This window comes from Ammodytes marinus (genome assembly GCF_949987685.1).
Source record: "Ammodytes marinus genome assembly, chromosome: 2".
Classification (NCBI taxonomy): Eukaryota; Metazoa; Chordata; class Actinopteri; order Uranoscopiformes; family Ammodytidae; genus Ammodytes; species Ammodytes marinus.
Window position 1 is genome coordinate 14,177,425 of NC_137231.1, and position 21,795 is coordinate 14,199,219.

Consider the following 21,795-nt stretch of genomic DNA (forward strand, 5'->3'; position numbering starts at 1 on the left):
CTAGATTATGTAAATTACATGCTGAAAAGCAAGTTCACCAGAGGTTATAGACTCATGAGGGACATCATACAGCCTATTTAAAAATATGTATGTGTGTGCGTGTCCAGGAACAAAGCAGACCATTGCCTAAACTCAACACTTACCTCGAACATGTTATTTGTCCCTTTTTCTATTCAAGCAGCAGATTGTCGACACATTTTACAAAAAAGGTTGGAGTCAGCGATTATTGAGAATGCTTGTTATCAACCCTCGAACTGGCCATCCTGCTGAAAAATAAATCTGATGTTGATACACAGCCTACGTTCTATAAACTGGTATGCAATCAAAGGTGGCCCACAGTAGAAACATGTCAGTTTACATGGCCTAAGCTGTGTAGTACATAACACTGTATTTTTTTTAAGCACGCACACAGTAAAGCCAGGTAGTGAACCGTGATTTTGACAAAAGGTTAATTTGACGACAAGCATGCTCCAGAATCGCTGACTCCACCTTGTAAAATGTTTCAATGATCTGCTGCTTGAGCACTCTCCACAGTTGCTGACTCCACTTTAAAAAATGGTGGATATGTTTACAGATTTAGCCTTCTTTTCTGGACATCCAACACACATAGGCCTAGGCTCTATATTCACTCCTTGCTCTGGTTTGGTCTCCACTGCTGTAAGGTGCTGGGCAGCTACCATACTGTGGTCTTTATAAGTGTCTTTGCTAAAAATGCCTGCTGATGTTGTGGCTGTAAAGCCAAAACAAGGAACTCAAAGACATTTAAATGCTCTAGAAAGCTGAAGGGAACGGCTGATAATTATTTGTGGGTTCTTAACTACTCACAACCCATTACCCAGTCTGCTCAGTAGAAGCAGCAAGTTAGCAGAGCAGCAGCAGCTTCAGTCCTTCATCATTGACTACGATGCCTTCAGGCACGGTATGGTTGTATGCCTGCGTCTTGGCATTGATCAGAAATAAAGTGGAGGAACAAAATACTTGAGGCACAAAAATAGGCTTCAAGCTGGGGTTCCCTGCATATAGATATAGCACAGGGGAAACGTGAGCCTGTAGACAGCTGTGTTGGTTTAAATAGAGGGCTATATGTTCCAACACACACACGAGAGGGACGATTGAAAAACCTGTCTGAAACGCCTGCTATGTAGACAAGCCTTTAGACATAGTCATTTGATCCATTGTTACTGTAATGTAATATGGACAGATTTAAACCTAGATTCCATCATCAAATGTAAAACCAAGTTTTATTATCGTTTTGAAGACGCAACAACTGGTCAAACTGTACTCACTTTCCTCACTCTCTAGGTGTTCAATTCAAAACGTTCCTCACAAAGACAGAAGTATCAAAAAGAAACACATGAAACAGCAAAAAATCCCTTGCTTACTTTTTAAACTATTTGCTTAATGTAATACCTGGGCTGTGTCTATATCCACGGTTACAATGCAAGCAATCAGAGAGCAGTATCTTTCTGATGGTTTAAAGCCCCCGTTTTGCAAGCAAGGCATGTGTCAATTGGTGAGTCCTTTCTCATACATAGTGCAGTTTGCTGCAGTGTGCGTCTTTAATCAGGCCTCAGCTTCAGCGGAGGAGACGTGCTAGTTTGCTGGCTACACATGAGAGCGACAAACGGGGTGAGAGGAAGCAAAGGAAAGAGAGAGGATGAGAAGTAATGAGAGGGATCGGGCAGGAGCTGTAAAGAAAGAGCTGTGCATTTAATTCCAATATAGGGATTAGTATATGCCCATTTACTTTTCAAACTGTAATCTCTAAGGAAACATGGTATAGCGGGAAACCGCAGTCATTACTGCCTATAGGCCTCATTCTTTCCTTCACGATCTCCTCCAATGCATCCGTATCTATTATTAATGCAAACGTTATCAATAGGACTTCTGTCTTATCTACAGAAGGGTCGATGTGTGGTTTTTGAAAGTGTCAATTAGGGCCTGCTCTTTTACTCTTTATCATTCTTACTCTGAACTTCTCTTTATATGAGTTTGAGTGATGGCTGCAGCATGTACATTTCTTTAAACTTTGCCCACATAGTTGTTCGATATGTGACTAAAAGATATTTAATTACTGGTCATAACTTTTCTGCTAACTTTCTTTTTTCCCAGGGACAGTTCATCCATTTGTTTAATGTGTACTCTTTGTCTGAGGGACGGCTATTTGCCTTGATCGGAGAGTGTTTAGGGATTTCAGATAACCTTGAATAATCTACTCACCCCTAACCAAACAGAGAGTACCTGGTTTTGTGTATGGCATGCTTTATTTAGCATTCATCCCACTGACATAACATTCAGTAGGGGGTTGTGAGACATCTGCAGTGGGTGGATTAAACAGAAGCAGAGATGGAAAGATCAGAAAATGTTAACGAAAAACAGAGCTGCAAGCCAATTTTTTTCTTTTTACCAAACAATAAACATTTTAATGCACAATTAAGTGTTTCGAAAAGGAAAAAAAGATGTAACTCACTTTTAGTTTTGTTCTCTTTTCTTGAATGAAAATGCAAGTTCAGACTGACGCTTGTTTCTTTACTTTGGCTGTCTCCTTATCAATTCCAGGGAGGTGGAGTCTCTCCAGCCAGTCTTTGTTGGTCTCAATTCTCTGCTGAGTAAGGGGGCGAAAGGTTGTGTCATGTGACAGCTAAGCTAAACAGCCTCGTGTTTTGACTGAATACCATCTGTCCACATTGCCCTTTTAGAGTATTGACTGTGAATCCCAATGAGTACAGTGCTGCCAAAACAGGCCGTCCTCTGTCCATTCAAGAAAAAATAGCTGTGGGTAAAATGTACAGTCACCTCTGACCAGAGCAATAAAGAGATGGGCTCAGGGTCACCAGCAGAAAATAAGGTGGGAAAGCAGGAGCAAAATGTCACTGTAGCCGACCAAATCCTAGGCCTCTGAGGAGAGATAAAAATAACTCGAAATATATTCATAGCACCCTACCCACAAGGTCAGTGTTGTATTTGTCAAGCTTTTCATAATAATTGATATGACGTAATGAGCTGTGCTGCATAATGCATAGAAAAATAGCAAAAATAACAGCTTTGCTAAGCCTTATTGCTGTCTTTGGCATTTAGCATCAACAAACAAAAAATAACACACATGGCATTTGAGTCCTGTCGATTGATTTACAGGGTCAGGTGACATTGAGTTTGAACATGTTCACTTGAGGCCGCAATGACAACCAGTTTATACAGAAGTGACAACAGGTTTTTAATGGGAGGAGGGGGAGATAAGGTCATGAGCAACACAACAGCAGGGGGAAGGAAGAAGAAAAAGCAGAGGAGATAGAAACATCCTTTGTTTTTCTAATTTGCTTCCTCTAACTGCAAGTGTCATGGGTATTGTTATGCTTTCTGTAGAGGAGTGAGAGATATGGTTTCTGTAAAGACTCTCTAGGCTAAAGACTAAGGGAAGTGATAAGAGCGAAGAGCTGCAATTTCCCATTTTACAGAAATTATCATCCATAGAAGAACTCATATTTGTAGACAGAGCACAGAGGGGAAGTCTCCAAACTCGATATGACTCTCAATAGTCTTTTGTTTTTAATGTAGAAGAGGAGCTATTAGAGGACTTTGGAGTCCCCCTCCCCCTTCATAAGGGAAATGGTTTCCAAGACTGACAGTCATCTGATTTGAGTCACATTGTATGTCACGGGCATCAAGTGATAGGAATAAGAATCCATGTAAAAAGCCATTAGTTTTCTATTACTGCCAAGCTGGATGGACAGGCACTCAGTGCTCAGCCAAATCACTGTGTTTAAAGTGTCAGGTTTGTTGAAAGAAGTCTACCTCTGTGGGGGCTCCCCTGCCACTTCCCTGGGGGCTGAGTGGCTGAAATGACCATAAAACTCTGTTGAGCAAGACAGCCTGTAATTTCAGCAGCGAGTGGCGCTTCGCCGAGGTATAATGGAAAGCCCATGGAAGCCATGAAATTTGCTTCATACCCGTGTTGGAACACCATTGTCTGAACACTCAGGACACCTCTCTAAACTTTAAATTACTATTTTTAAGACATCATTGTCGGAAAGAGCTCTGCATCTAAAAAGTAACACAGTGCTTTTTTCGGTTTATTTAATCTTCCATAGTCTTTGCCTTTCCAACAGAAATCTAACGATCAAGTTTTTCGTAAGCACAAAGTGAAAGACCATTTGCCCTCCCAAAAAAATATAAAAATGGTTCCTTTGTATGGGTACAAAAGAGTTGTTCTCTCTCCCCTCTATGTGTGGTATCTTGTTCATCATCTGTGGCATGATTGTGGGTACAAGTGCCTCCTCTCACTCAGAACACTAGATGAGAGAGGGCTTTGAGTGAGGAGCACACGTGTGTAGAGGTTTAGTTGTTTGTGCGTATTTTTGTTTTGGATATAACATCATGTGCTGTTTATAACTACTTGAGTGTGTATGTGTGAGTGTATGTGCACCCGTGTGCATCCATATCAGCCTTTGCAGCCATGCTAGAGCAACCTTATGGTCGGGTATTCTGAGGAGTGGCAATAGATGTGATGTTCGCAGCATGTCACGTCGCCAGGCTCTCTCCGGGTGATTTGATAGGGTGGCGGATGGAGATGGAGTTGGAGTAATGAAGTGAGTCTGAGTGGGGTTTGCTGCTGGAGGCCCAAAGCCCATCACACTACACTGGCTGCATCTCTGCTGTGGTGAGAGAGAGAGAGAGATAGAGAGAGAGAGAGAGAGAGAGAGAGAGAGAGAAAGGGAGAAACAGACAGAGATTGTAACCTCATCACCCAACCACCCCCTTGTACCCTGCTTGTATCCGCCCTGCTTATTCGTCTAAGATACAGCTCAAATGTCTTTAACTCGTTGCTACAACAGAAGAACCCTCTCTCTGATAGATGGTATAATGCTATAAGTGCTCTCTGAGTTTCCCTTAATGACAATGGCCCTCCTGCCGAGAGAAATAGAAACACTGTTTGAAGAGTTGTTAGGTTGTTATTCCGTGAAAATGTGTTTTTTAAAAGTATTGTGGCTGTATAATTCTCCATGACATTATTATAGAGTGTATTTTGAGACATTGGAATAATAGTTACCTAAAGGAGACTGTGACTATGAGTTTACACATGTGAACCACATTTTGTCTGAAGTCACCTAGTTTGCCAAATGGAATAGAATATGCAAAGAGATTACTGTTCCTGCAATACAAATGAATTGTTTTATACCTTGTCTATATTGGCTGCACAACAGAAGAGAGAAGAATGAAGAGCAGAAACTAAACCGAGGGCTCAAGAACAATAAATTCAAATCCTGGTTAAAGTATGTTTAACTGATCTACTCCAGTCTATAAAAATACACCCAGGAGATATTTTAGCTTAGCTTAGCATTAAGACTGGAAATAGGGGTAAAGAACTGGAGTCAAAAATCTGCAATACCAGCACTTATGAAGCTCAATTTATAAACATGTGATGTCAGTTCAAGGCTAGCTCATTTCAAATGTTTCCAGTCTGCATGTTAAACGTCTTGTCATTTCTTTATTTATGCTAATCAAAATGTGTCACAATCAATCTGACAATGATGCATTGCTATTAAAAATCCCTCGCATGGCACCCTTCATAAGACACCATAACAAACGACTATATAACAGTTTGAGAAGAGAAGATGAGGCTATCAGAACGTGAAGTCATAAATGTGAAGTTGACTGTCATTTGCCTACACATCACTGATCAGCAACTAACTGCATACCAGCCTGAAAACACAATCAGTCAACTACCCTCAATAAACCTGTTTGTGTCTCTGTGTGCACGTGCTCGTTTTGTCTTCACCAAGGACAAGACGAGACAGCCTGAGGACAGTTACATTACCTTTGAACTTAAGGCTCCAAAAAAGGGTTCAATCCATGTTATAGTAAATGAGTCGTGGCAGTGAGAGAGAGAGAGAGAGAGAGAGAGAGAGAGAGAGAGAAAGGAGAGATGTGATTCACTTAGCGATTGTGATTCACTTAGTGGCCAGCTGTGATGTGAACAGTAGAGACAGAGTAACTTTGCACACGCTACTCCCAATAAACCTACTTAAGTGGATTAGCGATGCCACCCCGGGGGGAACTCCACAGACTTAAAGCTCTTATCGCAAACACACACCGAAACAAAACATACTATTTTATCAGTTCCCATGGTTTGTTGGGAAAGTATATTCCGGAGGCAGCCAAGATTTCGGGGGTATAAGCGTGGAAGCTACGGCCAAACAAGTGATATCATGTGATATCATTCTAGACCTTACACAAATGCTCAACCAATGGGTTTATGTTTCAGGCTGTGAAGATAGTAAAGAGCTTGTTGGCACCGAGAGGCACGAGTGACACCTGGTTCCAATTCACCGACACCTGTGGTATAGCCGGTCTTGGTAACAGATGTTGCACATACGTTCCCAGTTTGATGTTGGTCACAATTGGCAGCTGCTCTGAAGTAGAAAAGGTGCCAATAGATTAGGCCATGTGCTGTGAATTTGTGTATGTGTAAATTTGTGTCATCTGTCATGTGCTTGTGACTGATCCCCTGCCCCTCTCTCTCTGTTCTTTGTGCTCCTTGCTTCATGTTTGTTGTGCAGGTCCAGGCTGGCTGATTACATGGGAAACTGCGTGGTGACTGCGCACACATCCAGCACCTGTCCCAACCAAGACAATCACCAAGCCTGCTTGGCCTCCTACGCTAGGCTCATCGGTCAGTACAGACTCTGAGGTGGAAGGGAAAGTGTGTTTGTGTCAGAGAGAAAGAAAAGGGAGCAGTGAGATCACGGGAGACATGCAGAAATGCACATTTACCTCCCAATACCACAATATTTATTTCTCAAAAAAATGGTGGGATAAAGAGTGGTGGTTGTAAACAGTGAGGCAGCAGTCTATTCCACATTCACCTTTATCATACGGAGCTGGCAGAAGAGTTAAGACTCTCCGTTGTTTTCCCTCCTGCCCTGATATCCCCCCCCCCCCCTCAGAACTCTGGACATCAGATCACTACTCAGAAGTAATTAAGGAGTAGAGGGACAGGGAGAGAATTTACTTAATTAAAACAGTCTATGGCCATCTGTTTGCTCTAGACTAGGAATAGGACATGCATATTTTTCAGTCCCAGCCAACATGCTGATGTTGTGGTGGCATCACAGTGCTCACAGAAAGTTTCCAATGCAAATTTACATAAAATAACTTCTTCTTTTTTTTAAACCCGCATAGTGGTTGCTGAAGTGTCCATATTTCAGTACCAGTCACAGCTTCCCCACCACGTGTCATAAATTGTGCAGTATGAAGTGGTAATGTGTCATGGTGCTTCCTGGATTTCTCTGGAAAATGCTACACAAAGTGCATCTAACACCCCTGACTCCGGCTGAAAGCATCGACACAGACAGACATTTGAAAAGTAAAATGTTTTGGCACAGCAGTTCTACATTCAAAACCGCACACACAGTTCCTAAAGCACCTACTTTGCAAAATATTCATAGCATAATGGCCTCTTTACATCTAAACTAAAGCATTACAGAATGCTTCACCTTCTCATAAACTCAAACATTGCGAACCCATCTTGTTGTCCATTTTATATACAATTTGCAATAAATGTAGTCCATTATTGTCCATTAGTGACCATAACTGTTTTTCCTAATGTCTGTATGTGTGTTTTTGTCTATGTTTGTGTGTGGATGCCCTCACAGGGACAGACATGACTCCCAACTATGTTGATAACAGCTACTCCAACTGGACCATCTCCCCATGGTGCACCTGTAAGGGCAGTGGAAACCAAGAAGAGGAATGTATGAATTTCCTGCGGCACTTCACCGATAACACATGCCTAAGTGAGCCATACCGACCCACAGACACTGTGCATGCATCTGAAATGTGTTTTGTAACTCATAGTCCAACAGTCATGTAATATTGATAAGAGCACAAGTGTGTGATGTGGTAGTTACTCCTGCTGCCATATAGCGTCAGACATGAACTTTGACCTCATGCAACTTTAATGATTTCATGTCAGTTTCGGTTTTTCAATGTCATATAGCTCTCAAGTGATATGACTATAGATGTGATGCTGTCGAGAAGTGGATGGTAGGACTGAATGTGAAAACAATGAGGGAAGGATCTAGATACTCGAACATCTGAGTATGGAAATGTGAAAGGAAAATAAAGTTAATAGACGGATGGATGGAAAGATGGATGGATAGATGGAACCCCTAAAGAAAATGAGTCTGTTACGTAATGTAATACAATCTATCCATGGACACTCCTTTCCCTACTTATTAAGTTGGAACCAAATGTTCTTAGTTTCTCAGAAAAAACTAGCCATTTCTTATCACTTCTCATCTCTCCCCTGGGCAAGATCTGCCCAGAGTTTAATGCAAAGAAACCATTTGCATGTCATTTTCACATTTAATCTGAGGGGGTTAAAGGGCTTATTCCTTATGGGAGAAAAATGTCATGAAAAGGAACAGATCCAGAACAAATGAAATTATATCAGAACCTAAAATACAGTACATATACATCATCTTTACATGTAATACATAACACAAGAGCCTGCAGCATGACAGAGCGCTACAGAACATAAGTGCTACAGAACACCATTGCCTTTAACATCTTCCATTGTGTGGATAATGCTTTCCGACCATTTCAATAGATTGCTGGGTTACCCGTTTAGCTGAGTGTGCAGGATGAGGGATGAGGCTGGGAGCTGAGGAGGCGTCTTGAAAAATAACACAAAATGCAGCATCTCTGCAGTCAAGGGTAACAGGCGATAAACTTCGGCACACCAATGAGGAAAATACACACATAAATACACACACTATAGTAAAATACAGTACTATACACACATTATATAGACATATTTTATATACACTCACATGTTTCTGTCAGATCTTATAAACTCCACAATCTCACCGATATCTTTCCACTTTTCCTGTTACTTTCTATGTTTCTGCAGAATAAATGTATTTATTTATTTTTTTTATTATTGATTGACAACCATATGACAGCACAATTGAAAGGCATGTTAGGCATGTCCAATGAACAGATACAAAAAAATATTTAGAAAATTGACACACTCTTCCCCTCTCCTTACAACATCAAATAAAAGACTCAATATTTATTTGAATATGTGTGGAGGCCAAGAGAAAACAAAACTATTCAAGGATTTAATAATTACAGTCCAAACATAGTCTGGACCCCTAATTCCCCTCCTGGTCCTATTGTCGGCTCCTCTGTTATTTCATGCTCCATCTGTCCCTGCAGGTAGGGCAAGGCATGCCCAGGGGTTAAAGGAAAACTTATCCAGAGTCATTAAAACATTGAATTGCTACGGGGCAATGAGCTTAATCACTCAGTGGATCATTTGGGTGCAGTAAAACATCCTGTGTGGAGACCCTCTAGCCTACTAGTTTGATTTATGACTTTATTCCCCCATCTTACAGCATCTGTAGGGGGATAGCTAGCAATAGTCGACCCTGACAAACAGATACGTAACATCACATGTCTCAGCAGTACTTTGCAGGTTCTTCACTGCTAGCGTTAAAGATGTTAGGCTTCGCTGGTGAGCTCTGCTCCTCTGTGCTTTCATTTTCATGCAGCAGCCCAAATCACCAGTGTTGAACAAAATGGAAAAAAGGAAGGCTGAATTTGTATGTTTGCAGGCACAAGAGTGCCTCACATGCCTGTGAGTGTTCTGCTGTACTGTACAGATGTGTGTGTGTGTGTGTGTGTGTGTGTGTGTGTGTGTGTGTGTGTGTGTGTGTGTGTGTGTGTGTGTGTGTGTGTGTGTGTGTGTGTGTGTGTGTGTGTGTGTGTGTGTGTGTGTGTGTGTGTGCAACACTGTGTAGGTGGACAGAGGATGCTAAAGACAAATGTATGTGCCCATGCATCTGGTGTACTAAGCACAGTGTATCTGATTATCCATGTGTGTTCCAGAACTATCCTCCTTGTCCTTTGTCCAGTGATGGGGAAATGCCATTTCTCCTTAGTTTCGGAATGTTTTGAATTTGATCAGTCACATAAATCTATTCAAAGTCATCTCTGCATGCTGACCTTAAAATGGAGGTGGCTGCCAAGCAATTACATGCCTTGCCTTCTCTCTGGCTGAACAAAGAGAAACAAGCCTTGTGTTTTAAACGGATGAGCACTGAAAAGGTACTCAGCCCCTATTTTACCATATCTATTTGGAAAGCTGACTGAACGTGGATTTATCACACTTTTGCAGCGACTCAAACATGCACTGTGACAAAAAATGCATGCATACAGTATATCTACAGGCGGATACACATGCATACGCATTCACAGACTGCTGTGCTCAGTTTGAGCTGATTCATTTGCTACTTTTAGAAGATTCCTTTTCTGAGTGTACAACTGCTGGCAAACAAATTGGAGTTCATCATCTCAAGTGCAGACATTATGCCACTATTTGGTCAGCTTGTTGCAATTTGAGAGCGGCTGCTGCAACATAAAAGGTTTTTGTAATGAGCTAGGACATGAACCGAAGTTATTTGTATTTGATAAATGTGTCCATTGTGTCTCCGCAGGATTCCTTATAGTTGGATAATTACTACTAAATTGATAGCATAAACATCATAGGCATTCAAAAATAAGGCCCAGCTTAAGATATCAAACATAAGGCAGTATTTTGTAAGACATTGAAATCCTCCCTAGTGATACATTTCACAAACAAACCTCTGATTGCTGTTTATGATTAGTTTGGCGTGCAACCCTGGGGCTCACTGACGTCGCTATAAGACTGGCTGTCCGCACTCTCTTAACTCCGTCGTTCCTCATTCCCTCAGTTGCCAAAGATTGGGCAGGGGACCAAGAAGTTGACTTAGATCTGCCTGTCTGCTAACTGGCTTTTTGCTGGGCTGGAAATCAAAAACAAATAACTTTATATCTCTGTGCCTGCAGGAAATGCTATTCAGGCCTTCGGTTATGGGATAGACAACATGCAGAACAAAAGTGTGTCCGTGCCAGGCCCCTCAGCATCAACCAAGGCGGGGTCGGATTGGTCGACAGGCACCTCAGAACCCACCTTTGTCACCATCCCAAAGGTAATTGGTTTGAATTTATTGTTCCGTGTCCTTTGACAAATGTTACATTTGCATGCAAAATGTACTGCAGAGTCATTATGCACTGCCTGCTTCTCAATCAGTTAGGGTTTTTGAATAAACGGTTGTAATCCTTGAGGCTATCATATCATATAGGTCACAGCTCATTGTGTCAATTTTGTCTTTTTTTCCGCAGCACACATATATTCAAACACTTACAGCAGCTCCGAGCAAATTCTTTGCATATATTTGTTAAAATGGCCCTATTACAAAAAAGGACCACAAAACCACTCCTCCAGTCCGCTTCAATAAAAGAGGGATTTTTCACATGCATGGGCAAAATCATAAAGCTCAACATGCAGCCTCATTCATATTCACATCACATTCAATCTCTATATGCTTGTTAAAGCAATTGGCACATCAGAATGGAGGCTTTATGATAATACAGTTTATGTTACACCCAAGATGATGACATTTGGTTGAATTATTACACTTCTCTCACACATTGAAATAGTGAAAGAATTGGGAGGTTGGGGTTTCAATCTGGATTAGAGGTTCTAAAATACTGGTTTAGGGCCTGTTCTCTGCTGAATGCCGTCTGCTCGGAACACTGCAGTCGACTCTGCTAGAACTGAGTTCACTGTCTGGAGCAGAAAAAGAGTCACTGTTTTGCTGTGCTGCAAGAGTGCAAGTGTGCTTGTCTTTAAATAGGACTTTACTTCATTTTTCTTTTCAAATAAAATGTGAAAATTACATTCGGCCAAAGACTCCCCCTCTATCAGTGTCTCTCTTGAACAGGACATAAATATTTCACTGCACTTCACAGACAAGTGGAGTTTTTTTTTTTTTTTTATCCAGTTGTTGAGTGTGATTAGTTTTCACAATGAAATATCGTCCTGTTATACAATGTCTTTTAGCTGTTGTATGTAGCCTTCTGGTGTAAGAGCAGGAGACCTAGTTACCAAGCTTGGCTGAATTAGACTCTGTAGTATAAAATCCAAACTTATACAGTACCTATTAGCCGTTGCATCTGCTGTTGATGTTATTGTTAATGTCATTTTCATTCCATTGATACAAAATATACAAGCAGTATGCAATGTTTATGAATGCTGAATGTGTGTGCTGAATAAATTACTCCCATTAAGACATCTATTTTGAGTAATTCTAGGGGCTTTCATGGCCATTAAATGGTCACACTGCACCACAGTCGTGCAGTATTGTCCTTTACGCAGAATCTCCAATTGTTGTGAAGACAGCAAATTAAACCCTTAAAAATGTTGCAAAGGGGAGAATTGATGAACAAGCACCACTGATAACAATAACAGTGTGTGTAGGTTTGGGGAATGTGGAGGTAAAGAGAGAGAGAGAGAGAGAGAGAGAGAGAGAGAGAGAGAGAGAGAGAGAGGGTGGCAGGCAGGGAATGGATGGTGGAATTGCTCTCTCCAAAGCTTGTGTGTGTGTATGTCAGTATTGATGCACTGCTCTGTGCCTGTCTCACTGCAGCGTGGTGTTTAATTTATTGTAAAAATGGTAATTAGGAAACAATAAGACGTGTGATTACTCAAGCAGGAAGTTTATAATTAGAGAGGGAGCTGGTAGGGACATTTTGGGCGGCCCTGTGTTCTACAACAACTATGCCTGGCAATTAAAACTTGTCAAACTTCCATGGTAGATAAATTGGGGGAGTGTTGTTATGCTATGAGTCCTCTTGGCAGAAGACTGACTGTCCAACGCTGTAAATCTCACGGTGTCTAGTGTGGGGAACCGTAGTACCCAACACACAAGGGCATGCACACGTGTGCAAATAGTCTGGGTAACAGAATACATTAGGTATGTGATGGATGGAGGTTTGACAAATGACCATGACACCAAACGATAGCCTATAATATGAAGCACACTTCAAGACGAGTGAGTATGAGAGAAACTGAGGTCTATTACTGCGCCTGTTCATGTCATTCATACTGCTCTCTTCTACTGTATGGATTATTTTAATATATAATATAATAGTCTAATTTAGATGCTAATTATTTGAAATGTCACTCTCAGTGGGTTGTGGTCTTTATCCCATGTCAGTGAGTAAACATGTGCCGAGGCTGGGTCCTTTGAGCCTTGTAAGTCGGAACGGTATCACAATTCCTGCATTGTTTTTATATGGAGAACATTGTTTTTTAGATTTTAATGATGGCAATTGTAAAATTCCAATGTTGTCTTTGCTAGTTCTAAGGGTTAGTGTGTGTGTGTGTGTGTGTGTGTGTGTGTGTGTGTGTCACACAGATAAGATAGATTTTGTTTGACTTATAACTGTGCTTGTGATTTGACTTTTAATGTTCTAACTTGATAGAAGCTTAAACAAGAAATGTTTTGTTAAGTTGAACCGCTTATTGTTTACTGACATTAGACATCGTACGTAATTTAGACCAACTTCTACTTATGAACCTCTCTCCCCCTTCAACCTCGTAACCATTGGGAAGCTGGTGTCGTCAGTATTCCCATGTAACACTGTCATGTGTTGATTTTCAGCTCAATTGAATGCAATTGATTGTGGGCAGAAACAATCTAACTCGGGTTACTCGATAATTAGCCTTGGGAAATGCAACCCTACTGCTCTTTAAATTTGACAATATGCTGATTGATAATGAAAAGACTCTTCTTCTACATGTGCACTAACCTGTTCAATGGCAAGTGAGATATGTCTTTATCAACAGTTTTATAAATAAAAGTTGTGAATGTTCTCTCCCTCCTGTGCATGCGTTGAAGCAGGAGTAAACCAGTGCGTGTTTTGACATTGTCTGAAATCCGTCACGGTGAATGAATGTGAATGCATGTGTTTGTGCTTTTGGCCGTGTGGTTATTGGTTATTGTGTGTGTGTGTGTGTGTGTGTGTGTGTGTGTGTGTGTGTGTGTGTGTGTGTGTTTGATTATGTGTGTGTGATAATGTGTGTGTGTGATTATGTGTGTGTGTACTTCTCACAAGCCAGAGTGTATGTGTGGAAATTGGCTGCAGCCAGAGATCTGGACTCATGTCAACAGGCTGCTGCCACACATCACTGCCCTTGCTAATTAATTGGCTTTTAGTCGCGGATGTGTTTGGTGCATTGTCAAGCTACCCATAGCTTTTTTTTCTCTTTTTCCTGGCAACTGTCATTTAACAATTTTTTTGTGGAGAGAGATTGCAAAAGGTGCTGTGATAACCACAGCTATTTTGGATACCCCTCCCTTCTCTCCACGATTGTCCCTTCTTCCTTTTCTAACTGCACTGGAAAAAAATTGGCCTGTCCTGTGTTGATATAATTCAACGGTTTTTCTTGTTTCATTATTTATTTTCTCTTTTAGACGTCGCCTTGTTCTGTTGGAAGACGAGGTGCCAGTAGATAACATCTGAGTAGATTTTTTTTTTCTGTGTACAGGAAAATGGACCAAAGCGCAATCTCTGCAAAGGTTACACTGGTGAAGATGAGTTGAGGGGTGGTGAGGGGGATGGGGAGGGGGAGGAGGGGGAGGATAAGAGGAAAATGTTTCATGTTCCTTATGACGTGCCTCTGTATCGCTGTGCTGGACTGAAAATGGTGCATCTGCAAATTGAGCGAGACTACTTTAACTTGGAGGCAAATGGTTATGCTTTGTGTTACAAGAATTCGAGAAAATTGTAAAAGTATTCAAAATGCTTACAATTTCAGGGCAGAGCACATAATTAGGCCATTGTAGTGTGACTATACAGTGGAGCACTGGAGGCCATAGAGTATAATGTAATAATAATATCAGGGCTGATGTGTTCTTACATGCTCTCTGCTATAATGTGAACAGGTTGGTAAACTGCATGGCTTCTCTCTCAGTTTACACATAGGTTTATTCTTCTCTTGTGCATAAAAATAAACATTGTTGTGGTTTGATCGTGCACAGACAAACGGCATACAACGGGTTTTGTGAGTGTTTTGTTAGGCCTCTACTTGCTGTAATTTATGCCTGATGAAATATTGAAATATATCCACAGCTGCTGCTGACTGCTGTCGCATGTGTTTGGCTTCGCAGTGTGTTTTCCTTGTAAATAAAGCCTGTAATGATAGCTTTAAAAACTGTTTAGAGACTTGCTGGCGCAACCTAAAAGAGTAGAAAAAGTCCTCACAAGAAGCTATTCTTTGTTGCCAACTTGTTTAAGAAGCGGGGAGCATACTAAGCAGCAGGCGCTTGAAGTATACTTCACATATCAAAACATTTGGTGGATAAAGCTGCATCACTTACATTTTTGTGCCAAAGTAGCTCTGCCATGGATGCATGTCATTTCTCAATATTACTCTGACTCTTCTGACCATAACCTGCCTCACCTCCCTCCCATCTCTTCCTTTTTTCCCCTCTAGTCAAATGGAAGAACAGAAGTCTAGCCCGAGTGACTAAGTCATGTCTAACCTTTACACGTGTCTCTCCTTCTGTGTGTCCCTCTATCTGTCCAGTATCCTGAACCGAGCCACGGTGGCATGGGCAAAACCTCGGGCCTGCCAGAGGATCACTCTGCATGTCTGTGTGCCAACGTCTGGGCTCTGCTGCTCGGCCTGGCTCTGGCCCTGGTCCTGGCCCAGCATGCCTTATAGAAGCGCCAGGAGGAGAAAAAAAAGAGGTCATCCACCCACAAGCTGATCCCAAAAGCAGAAGGTGTTATATCTGAGACTGATATTAAGAAGGCTGAATCTCTGGGCAGTTGAACATTGATGGAAGTTATGAATGAGAAGAAAAAAGAAAAAAAATTGAAGAAACAGGTGGAAAATATTGAAATTTTAAAGTTGTGAGTTTGTTGTTCATTTGATGTTTTGTTAGGTCGCACCACAAGCGTGGTGAAGCAACCGGCTTTAAAAAGGACCCTTGGGAAGAGGCCATGAAGGCCATTTCTCTGGGAAACGACTCTGCCTCTGAATGACACACAAAGACCTGGAGGACTGAAGCTGATTGTGTCAAAGACATTTTTCTAACCGAGCGAGGAAGATAGGGAATGGAGGAAGGCTGACGGAAAGGAAATTGTTGCATAGAGAAAGGGAATTAGTAAGAAGTAAATGAGGGAAGAGTGAGAGCGTAAAGGGAAAGAGACTTGTTTCTGCTATCAGTCATACTTTTCTTTGTCTCGAAATTGGTTCTCGACTTGGATGAACAGACCACAAATTTAGGGGCGGGGATTGGGGGATGATTACATTCTGTCTCTTCAACACAAGTGTAAACTCTAAACTGTAAAGCCTACTCAGTGTTCTAAATGTTGGTATAGTATCCGTGACCATAATCAATCTAATGTATGGCTCTTTCATTTGGGTGCTACAGTAATGTTATTCAGCGGGCAATGAAAAGAACTAAAGATGGAGACGTAAAACAGTTAATGGTTCTTTGGTCATTTGAGATGTTGTTGTTGATGACTGTGGGTGTGCGCCAAAAATCCACCCGCATATGTGTATATTTCTGTCTCTATGTATATAAACAACACTCTTCTTTCATTTAGCTGAATGATATCTTCAGTACCTTAAATGGACATTACTGTCATTTAAGATGGCTCTGTATTGAGTATTGGTACTAATGGAAGGCCTTCATTATCTGCGTTTATAATATTTGTCTATAAAGGTTTGATCACAAAGAATGTATACAGGGATGAGATTAAATGAGCTCAAACTGCTTGGAAAGCCATAACCTTTGTGTGAGTATCCTACTGTGTTCACTGAGTGTGTGTGGACAATTATTACAGTGTGTGTGTGTGTGTGTGTGTGTGTGTGTGTGTGTGTGTGTGTGTGTGTGTGTGTGTGTGTGTGTGTGTGTGTGTGTGTGTGTGTGCGCCTATGTTTACATGCAGGAGAAAAGTATCTTATAAGGAGCAGTTTAAATTGCCAGTGTGGGAGTTCACTGTGCCCCCTTAGAGACCAGAGGTTATGATGCATAGTGTAATTAACTGCAGTATTTTTTAGCGTAACAACGGCCACCAGTTTTAGAAAGTGTTTGTGAGCCAGCCTTTCAACTCGTTGTTCCCCTACTCATAGAATATTATAAATTCCCTGAATTGTAGTAATTCAAAAGTACCCTTAATTCACATACAAAAAATAAGTATCAAAGTGTTCTTTATCAAAGTTTGTTTAAAGTTGCCTTAAAAAAAGCATTAGTGAAAATGCCATTACATAGTTTGACATTTTAAAAATACACAAGTATCAAGCTGCAGCTCATCACTTCAGTGTAAGACTGGAAACAGGGCGAAACATTGGCTCCGTTCAAAGGCAGCAAGATCTGTCTACCAGCACCAAAGCTTACCAAATATAACATAATATCTTGTTTGTTACGTCTGTACACAAACAGCTGGTCAAAAATGATACATTACTATTCCAAGTAAATTTTCTTTCATGTGGGATTTTTACCTTTGGGCTAGCTATGGTAAATTTCCCATAAGCACGGACATTTTTTAATTCTAACGACTCTAAGATACTGACTTTTTGCATATAACATAACTGTGGATTTTGTCCCCCTTTTTTGGAGTTATACTAGAAAAAGATGTCTGCCATGCCAGGGTGGACACTAACCAATAACCTATTTAATGTACATTCAATGTACATATTAGGCATGTTAGTTTCATATTAATGATCTTAACCCATCCAGCACTAACCTTCTGACTGGACCCCATTGCACATGGGCAAATGTAAAGCATTTTTAACAAGAACGTCTTGTGGGAATATTTTTTGAATTAGAGGAGCTTGTCTTCCCCCAATCAGGGGTGTGCATTGTGATTGACTTCATGTGTTTATGTAATTGCTGTAATTCAACATATAATTGGAGCACATTTTATCATGAAGATGTATTTTATAGTATATTGGCAAAAACATCTTAACATTGATACTTTATTTCAGACACAAAATATCATAATATTTATGCACTTATGATGATTTAAACATAATGTAATGCTTTTCTTTTCAAAACATACACCTTCTGACATGCTGCCTTTTACTGGATTGTTTGCCAATTAAATATATATTTTTGCATGCTTATGCGAACTTAATTATTTTTCCCAACAGTGAATGAATGTTGACTGTAGCTGACAAACAATCAGTGTTTCCACCAAAGTGTTTATGTCTTCAGGCGGTACATCAAGTATAGTGCTGTGACTTTCATAACTGCAAGCTACTGAACCAAACAGCTCTATATTACAGGCTAATTTAAATTTAAATTTACAAAAAAATGTTTACAATCTGTCACAGCAACAGATGTTAAAATCAAACTCTGCTCAACATGTTATTGTAAACTGAGGTTGCATGCATATACAGTATGGTCAGGTCTGGAAGAAATTACAGTGATTTCACAAACTGGTGACTATACTTCTCGGGGCTTCTGAGAATATAAAATGTCAAACACTTGTATATAATGTATCATTTTTCACCCTGCGCTCCACAGTCCACACATTTGAACAGTGACGATGTGTTTTGATATCAGGGCTCGTTCTTGTTATCATTTTGGATGCCAAAAGATATGGTGACTGTGAGGTAAAGGCAGTTCCATTTAGGGATGTTTCACCAGTCTCATAACAAATGATCACACATTTATTATATAAATCATCAATTCAAACTACCGCACTATTCTAAAAGATAAAATAATACAAAATGCATTAGTGATGTGTGCTGGCTGTCAATAACCCACATCTCAAGCATCTTTTTTGGTTTCAGGTATTATTCCTGGCAAATGCTGCAGTTTATTCCAATTATGATGAACCCCTGTTAAAGTCTCTGAGCTGCTCTAAATGACTTGCAAGGTATAGAACTAAAAAATGCTTCTGAGATATGGTTGTCTAAGAAAGAAAAGAAAGTATTGAAAATAGATCTGGTGTGCTTAACAGTTCAATTCAAACAAATCTATCGTATCTGCTATATCTAAAACGTATCTACAACGTCAACAGCAAAAGTCAGACTAGTTTTTTTGAGAATCAAACAGCATCTTACGTCAACATTACAACATTTTACAGTTAGAAATCCATCAAAGATGAGGCAGATCTGCCAAGTCTGCGGCAAGAACAGACCCAGTAGTCCATAATGCAATATAGCTATAATATAGTTCAGACCCAATAACAGACACAACCCAGAGCCCAAGATTATTTCACAAACTCCAAAAAAATTATATTCTACAGCATAAAAATATATATCATGTGCTCAAATCTCAAATTAAATTAGAAACATTGTTTATTTTAACTTACTATGGCAAGATCTGTTGGTCCAGTTTAACGCTTGGGCCCTCATTTACCTGCAGTCACTTACACCTCTATGTATTTTACATTGTGCCTGAATAATTTAGAGCTCAGCAGAGTTCTACAGCAGGATTATTATGGGGAGAAAGTAAAATGCAAACAGACTGCACCATTTGTGGCTGGATGATAACGAGAATGTTTCTGGGTTATGTACTGTGAGGAGTCGATGACTGGCACTTCATGTTCAACCCTTTTGACAACACATAATGTGTTTTTTGGCTTTCACTCTATGCGTAGAACCAAATAGTTCTTCATGCCTCCGCGGCTTGCCATAAATTAAAATCTCCACTCTTACCTGTAAGCGGTATAATCAGTTCCATAAATGCAACATGAAAGTGAACTTCTGCCCTGCTGTGTATATTTTACAAGCTGCTCAATCAGAAAATGTACAGCTAAAAGCTCTCATGGGTTTCCTGTTGACACAGCTGTCACCAGAACAATGCTGTATATACCTCCCTGGCTATTAATCAAACTTTGATTTGGTCAGTTTGTCGCTTACTTTTCAGAAAAATTGATGACGCACCGCAAACAATTATATTGTCAGCTGCCCATAAAGGCGATCAAAAATGGCCGATAAATTAAGGCTTTTGACATGCAGAAAATGCAAATAAACTCATCAAAATTCAAACCTCCCCTCTCTGCATTTTACCCTCCCTGGAGTGGGTTTGAGGGCGAAAAGACAGCAGATCAGCATTTCTTGCACAGCCTAAGAGAATGTATATGCAGGAGACCTAAACAACACACAGCACAACTTAGAAATGTATCAGGGATGCATGCAGATATTACTGGTGCAGGAGCACACAGCAATGGGATAACCTTAAAATAGGCAGAATAAGATCCTAAAAAAAAAGTATAGCTGTTGGGTTTGGGTATTAGATGTAAAGCCAAAACAACATGGTTATCTGTCCGCATAATCGAAATATAAGCTACTGAGAGAGAAATGCTTGGGGCATCTGTCTTTGTGTGTGTGTGCAGGGCCGACGGACTGGGGGGAAAAGTGATACAGTCGTGGGGGGGCAAAGGCAGAGGGGGGCCCATACTTTTTTTTTTTTTTTTTTTTTTTTAACAAGCTAAATGTGGGGCCCCGATCTTCAAAGGCCCTGAACAATGCCATTCCAAAAAAAGGAATAATTGACTGGCTCGTGATAGGCCCCTGACCCTTGCAAGGAGATCAGGGGCCTGCGCATGACTAAGGCATGTGTGCGGGAGAGTAAGCAGGAGCAAGCCGACATTGAATTGAACTGGTGCCGAAAATAAACGCAGCGATGTTTCTATGGGGATATTTAGCTGTACAGAAATAAGTGCTGGCAAAGCTAGGACAGTTTAAGACTCCACATCACTGTGGCAACACAACCTATCTATCAGCTCAGACAGCGCAAAGAAAAGTCTGATGAATACATGAGAGTGATGGCCCCTACAAGTTTCAGTAAGTTTAAAGAAGTGCCACACTGTTACTGTCTTTGAAATGCATTTAGACATTTTAAGGGGAAAACACATTGTATTTATTATTTCAACTATTGAGTTATTTGTAGAACAGCATGCTTTATTTTTATGTTTTAAATTGGGAAAGACATGTTCCAAAACGACCTGTATTTAAAAAGAAATCAAGCAAGTAGGCTAATAATAACCATTAATGAATTATAGGCTATCGCATCACAGTAGGCCTATTGTCCACAATAATCACAGCCCCCCATCCATAAAGGAACTTTAAAAAGTTGAATTTGCACTTGATGTGCCTACACAAGTGTATGGTCTATTATTTGTATTTAGTGTGTCTGCATAGTATTGCACCAAAACAGTAGAAGTTTTCTTTAATTGTGTTTTGTACTGTCTGTAAAATTATACCTGCACATAGCAAACAAAATTGCACAACTGTATTCAAATAAACAGTTGTTTATTTCTATAGTGCGCATTGGCATCTTTGAGCAAAATACCCCCCAAATTTTCGCCGCGCCTCCTGTGACCCTGGCCAGTGACCACCTTGACTAAGACATATTGTGGGGGAAACTCCGGTAAAAGTAATGATTTGGTCATTCATCAGATTAAATATTGTGGAGTTGTCTGGCTCAGAGAGCCATGTGTATAATTGTAAGACCGCTTTTCAGGGGGCCCATCAGGACTTTTTGTATAGGGGCCCAGAATTTGGTGCTACGCCCCTGTCCCTGTGTGTGTGTGTGTGTGTGTGTGTGTGTGTGTGTGTGTGTGTGTGTGTGTGTGTGTGTGTGTGTGTGTGTGTTGTTAAACAAAGTGCTCAGCTGTCAACTTTAAAGCGCCAACCAGGCTGCAGAGTTGTGGGTGCTCCTTTTACGCCTGTGTCCTTGCAATGCTGTGTTTGAACTGAGTGTGTGTTTACGCTTGTCTCTGTGTGTGAATGCGTGTGAACACAAGGCTGTGTGCATGTGGATATGATTAGGAGGGAGAAAATAATCTTGAAATAGGAAATTCGCGCGGAGAGCATTTATTTTTTTTTGGCTTTTCCTATTTTTCAAATGGAATCCTTGTGGAGTCCAGTATGTTTCTTCTCTTTACAGACGGGGA

General features: G+C 40.6%; 1 protein-coding gene across 2 annotated transcripts in view; it reads left to right on the top strand.

Annotated features, from left to right (window-relative positions):
- The window catches only part of LOC307263577 (GDNF family receptor alpha-2-like), a 47,441-nt gene extending 30,610 nt beyond the window's left edge, over positions 1–16,831 (top strand). For both annotated transcript variants that reach the window (XM_080044762.1, XM_080044763.1), the window contains 4 exons: positions 6,558–6,670; positions 7,653–7,793; positions 10,873–11,015; positions 15,461–16,831. In XM_080044762.1, the coding sequence (XP_079900888.1) occupies positions 6,558–6,670; positions 7,653–7,793; positions 10,873–11,015; positions 15,461–15,598 (535 nt within the window). In that variant the 3' untranslated portion in view covers positions 15,599–16,831. The remainder of the gene's footprint in view (positions 1–6,557; positions 6,671–7,652; positions 7,794–10,872; positions 11,016–15,460) is intronic.
- The last annotated feature ends 4,964 nt before the right edge of the window (positions 16,832–21,795 follow it).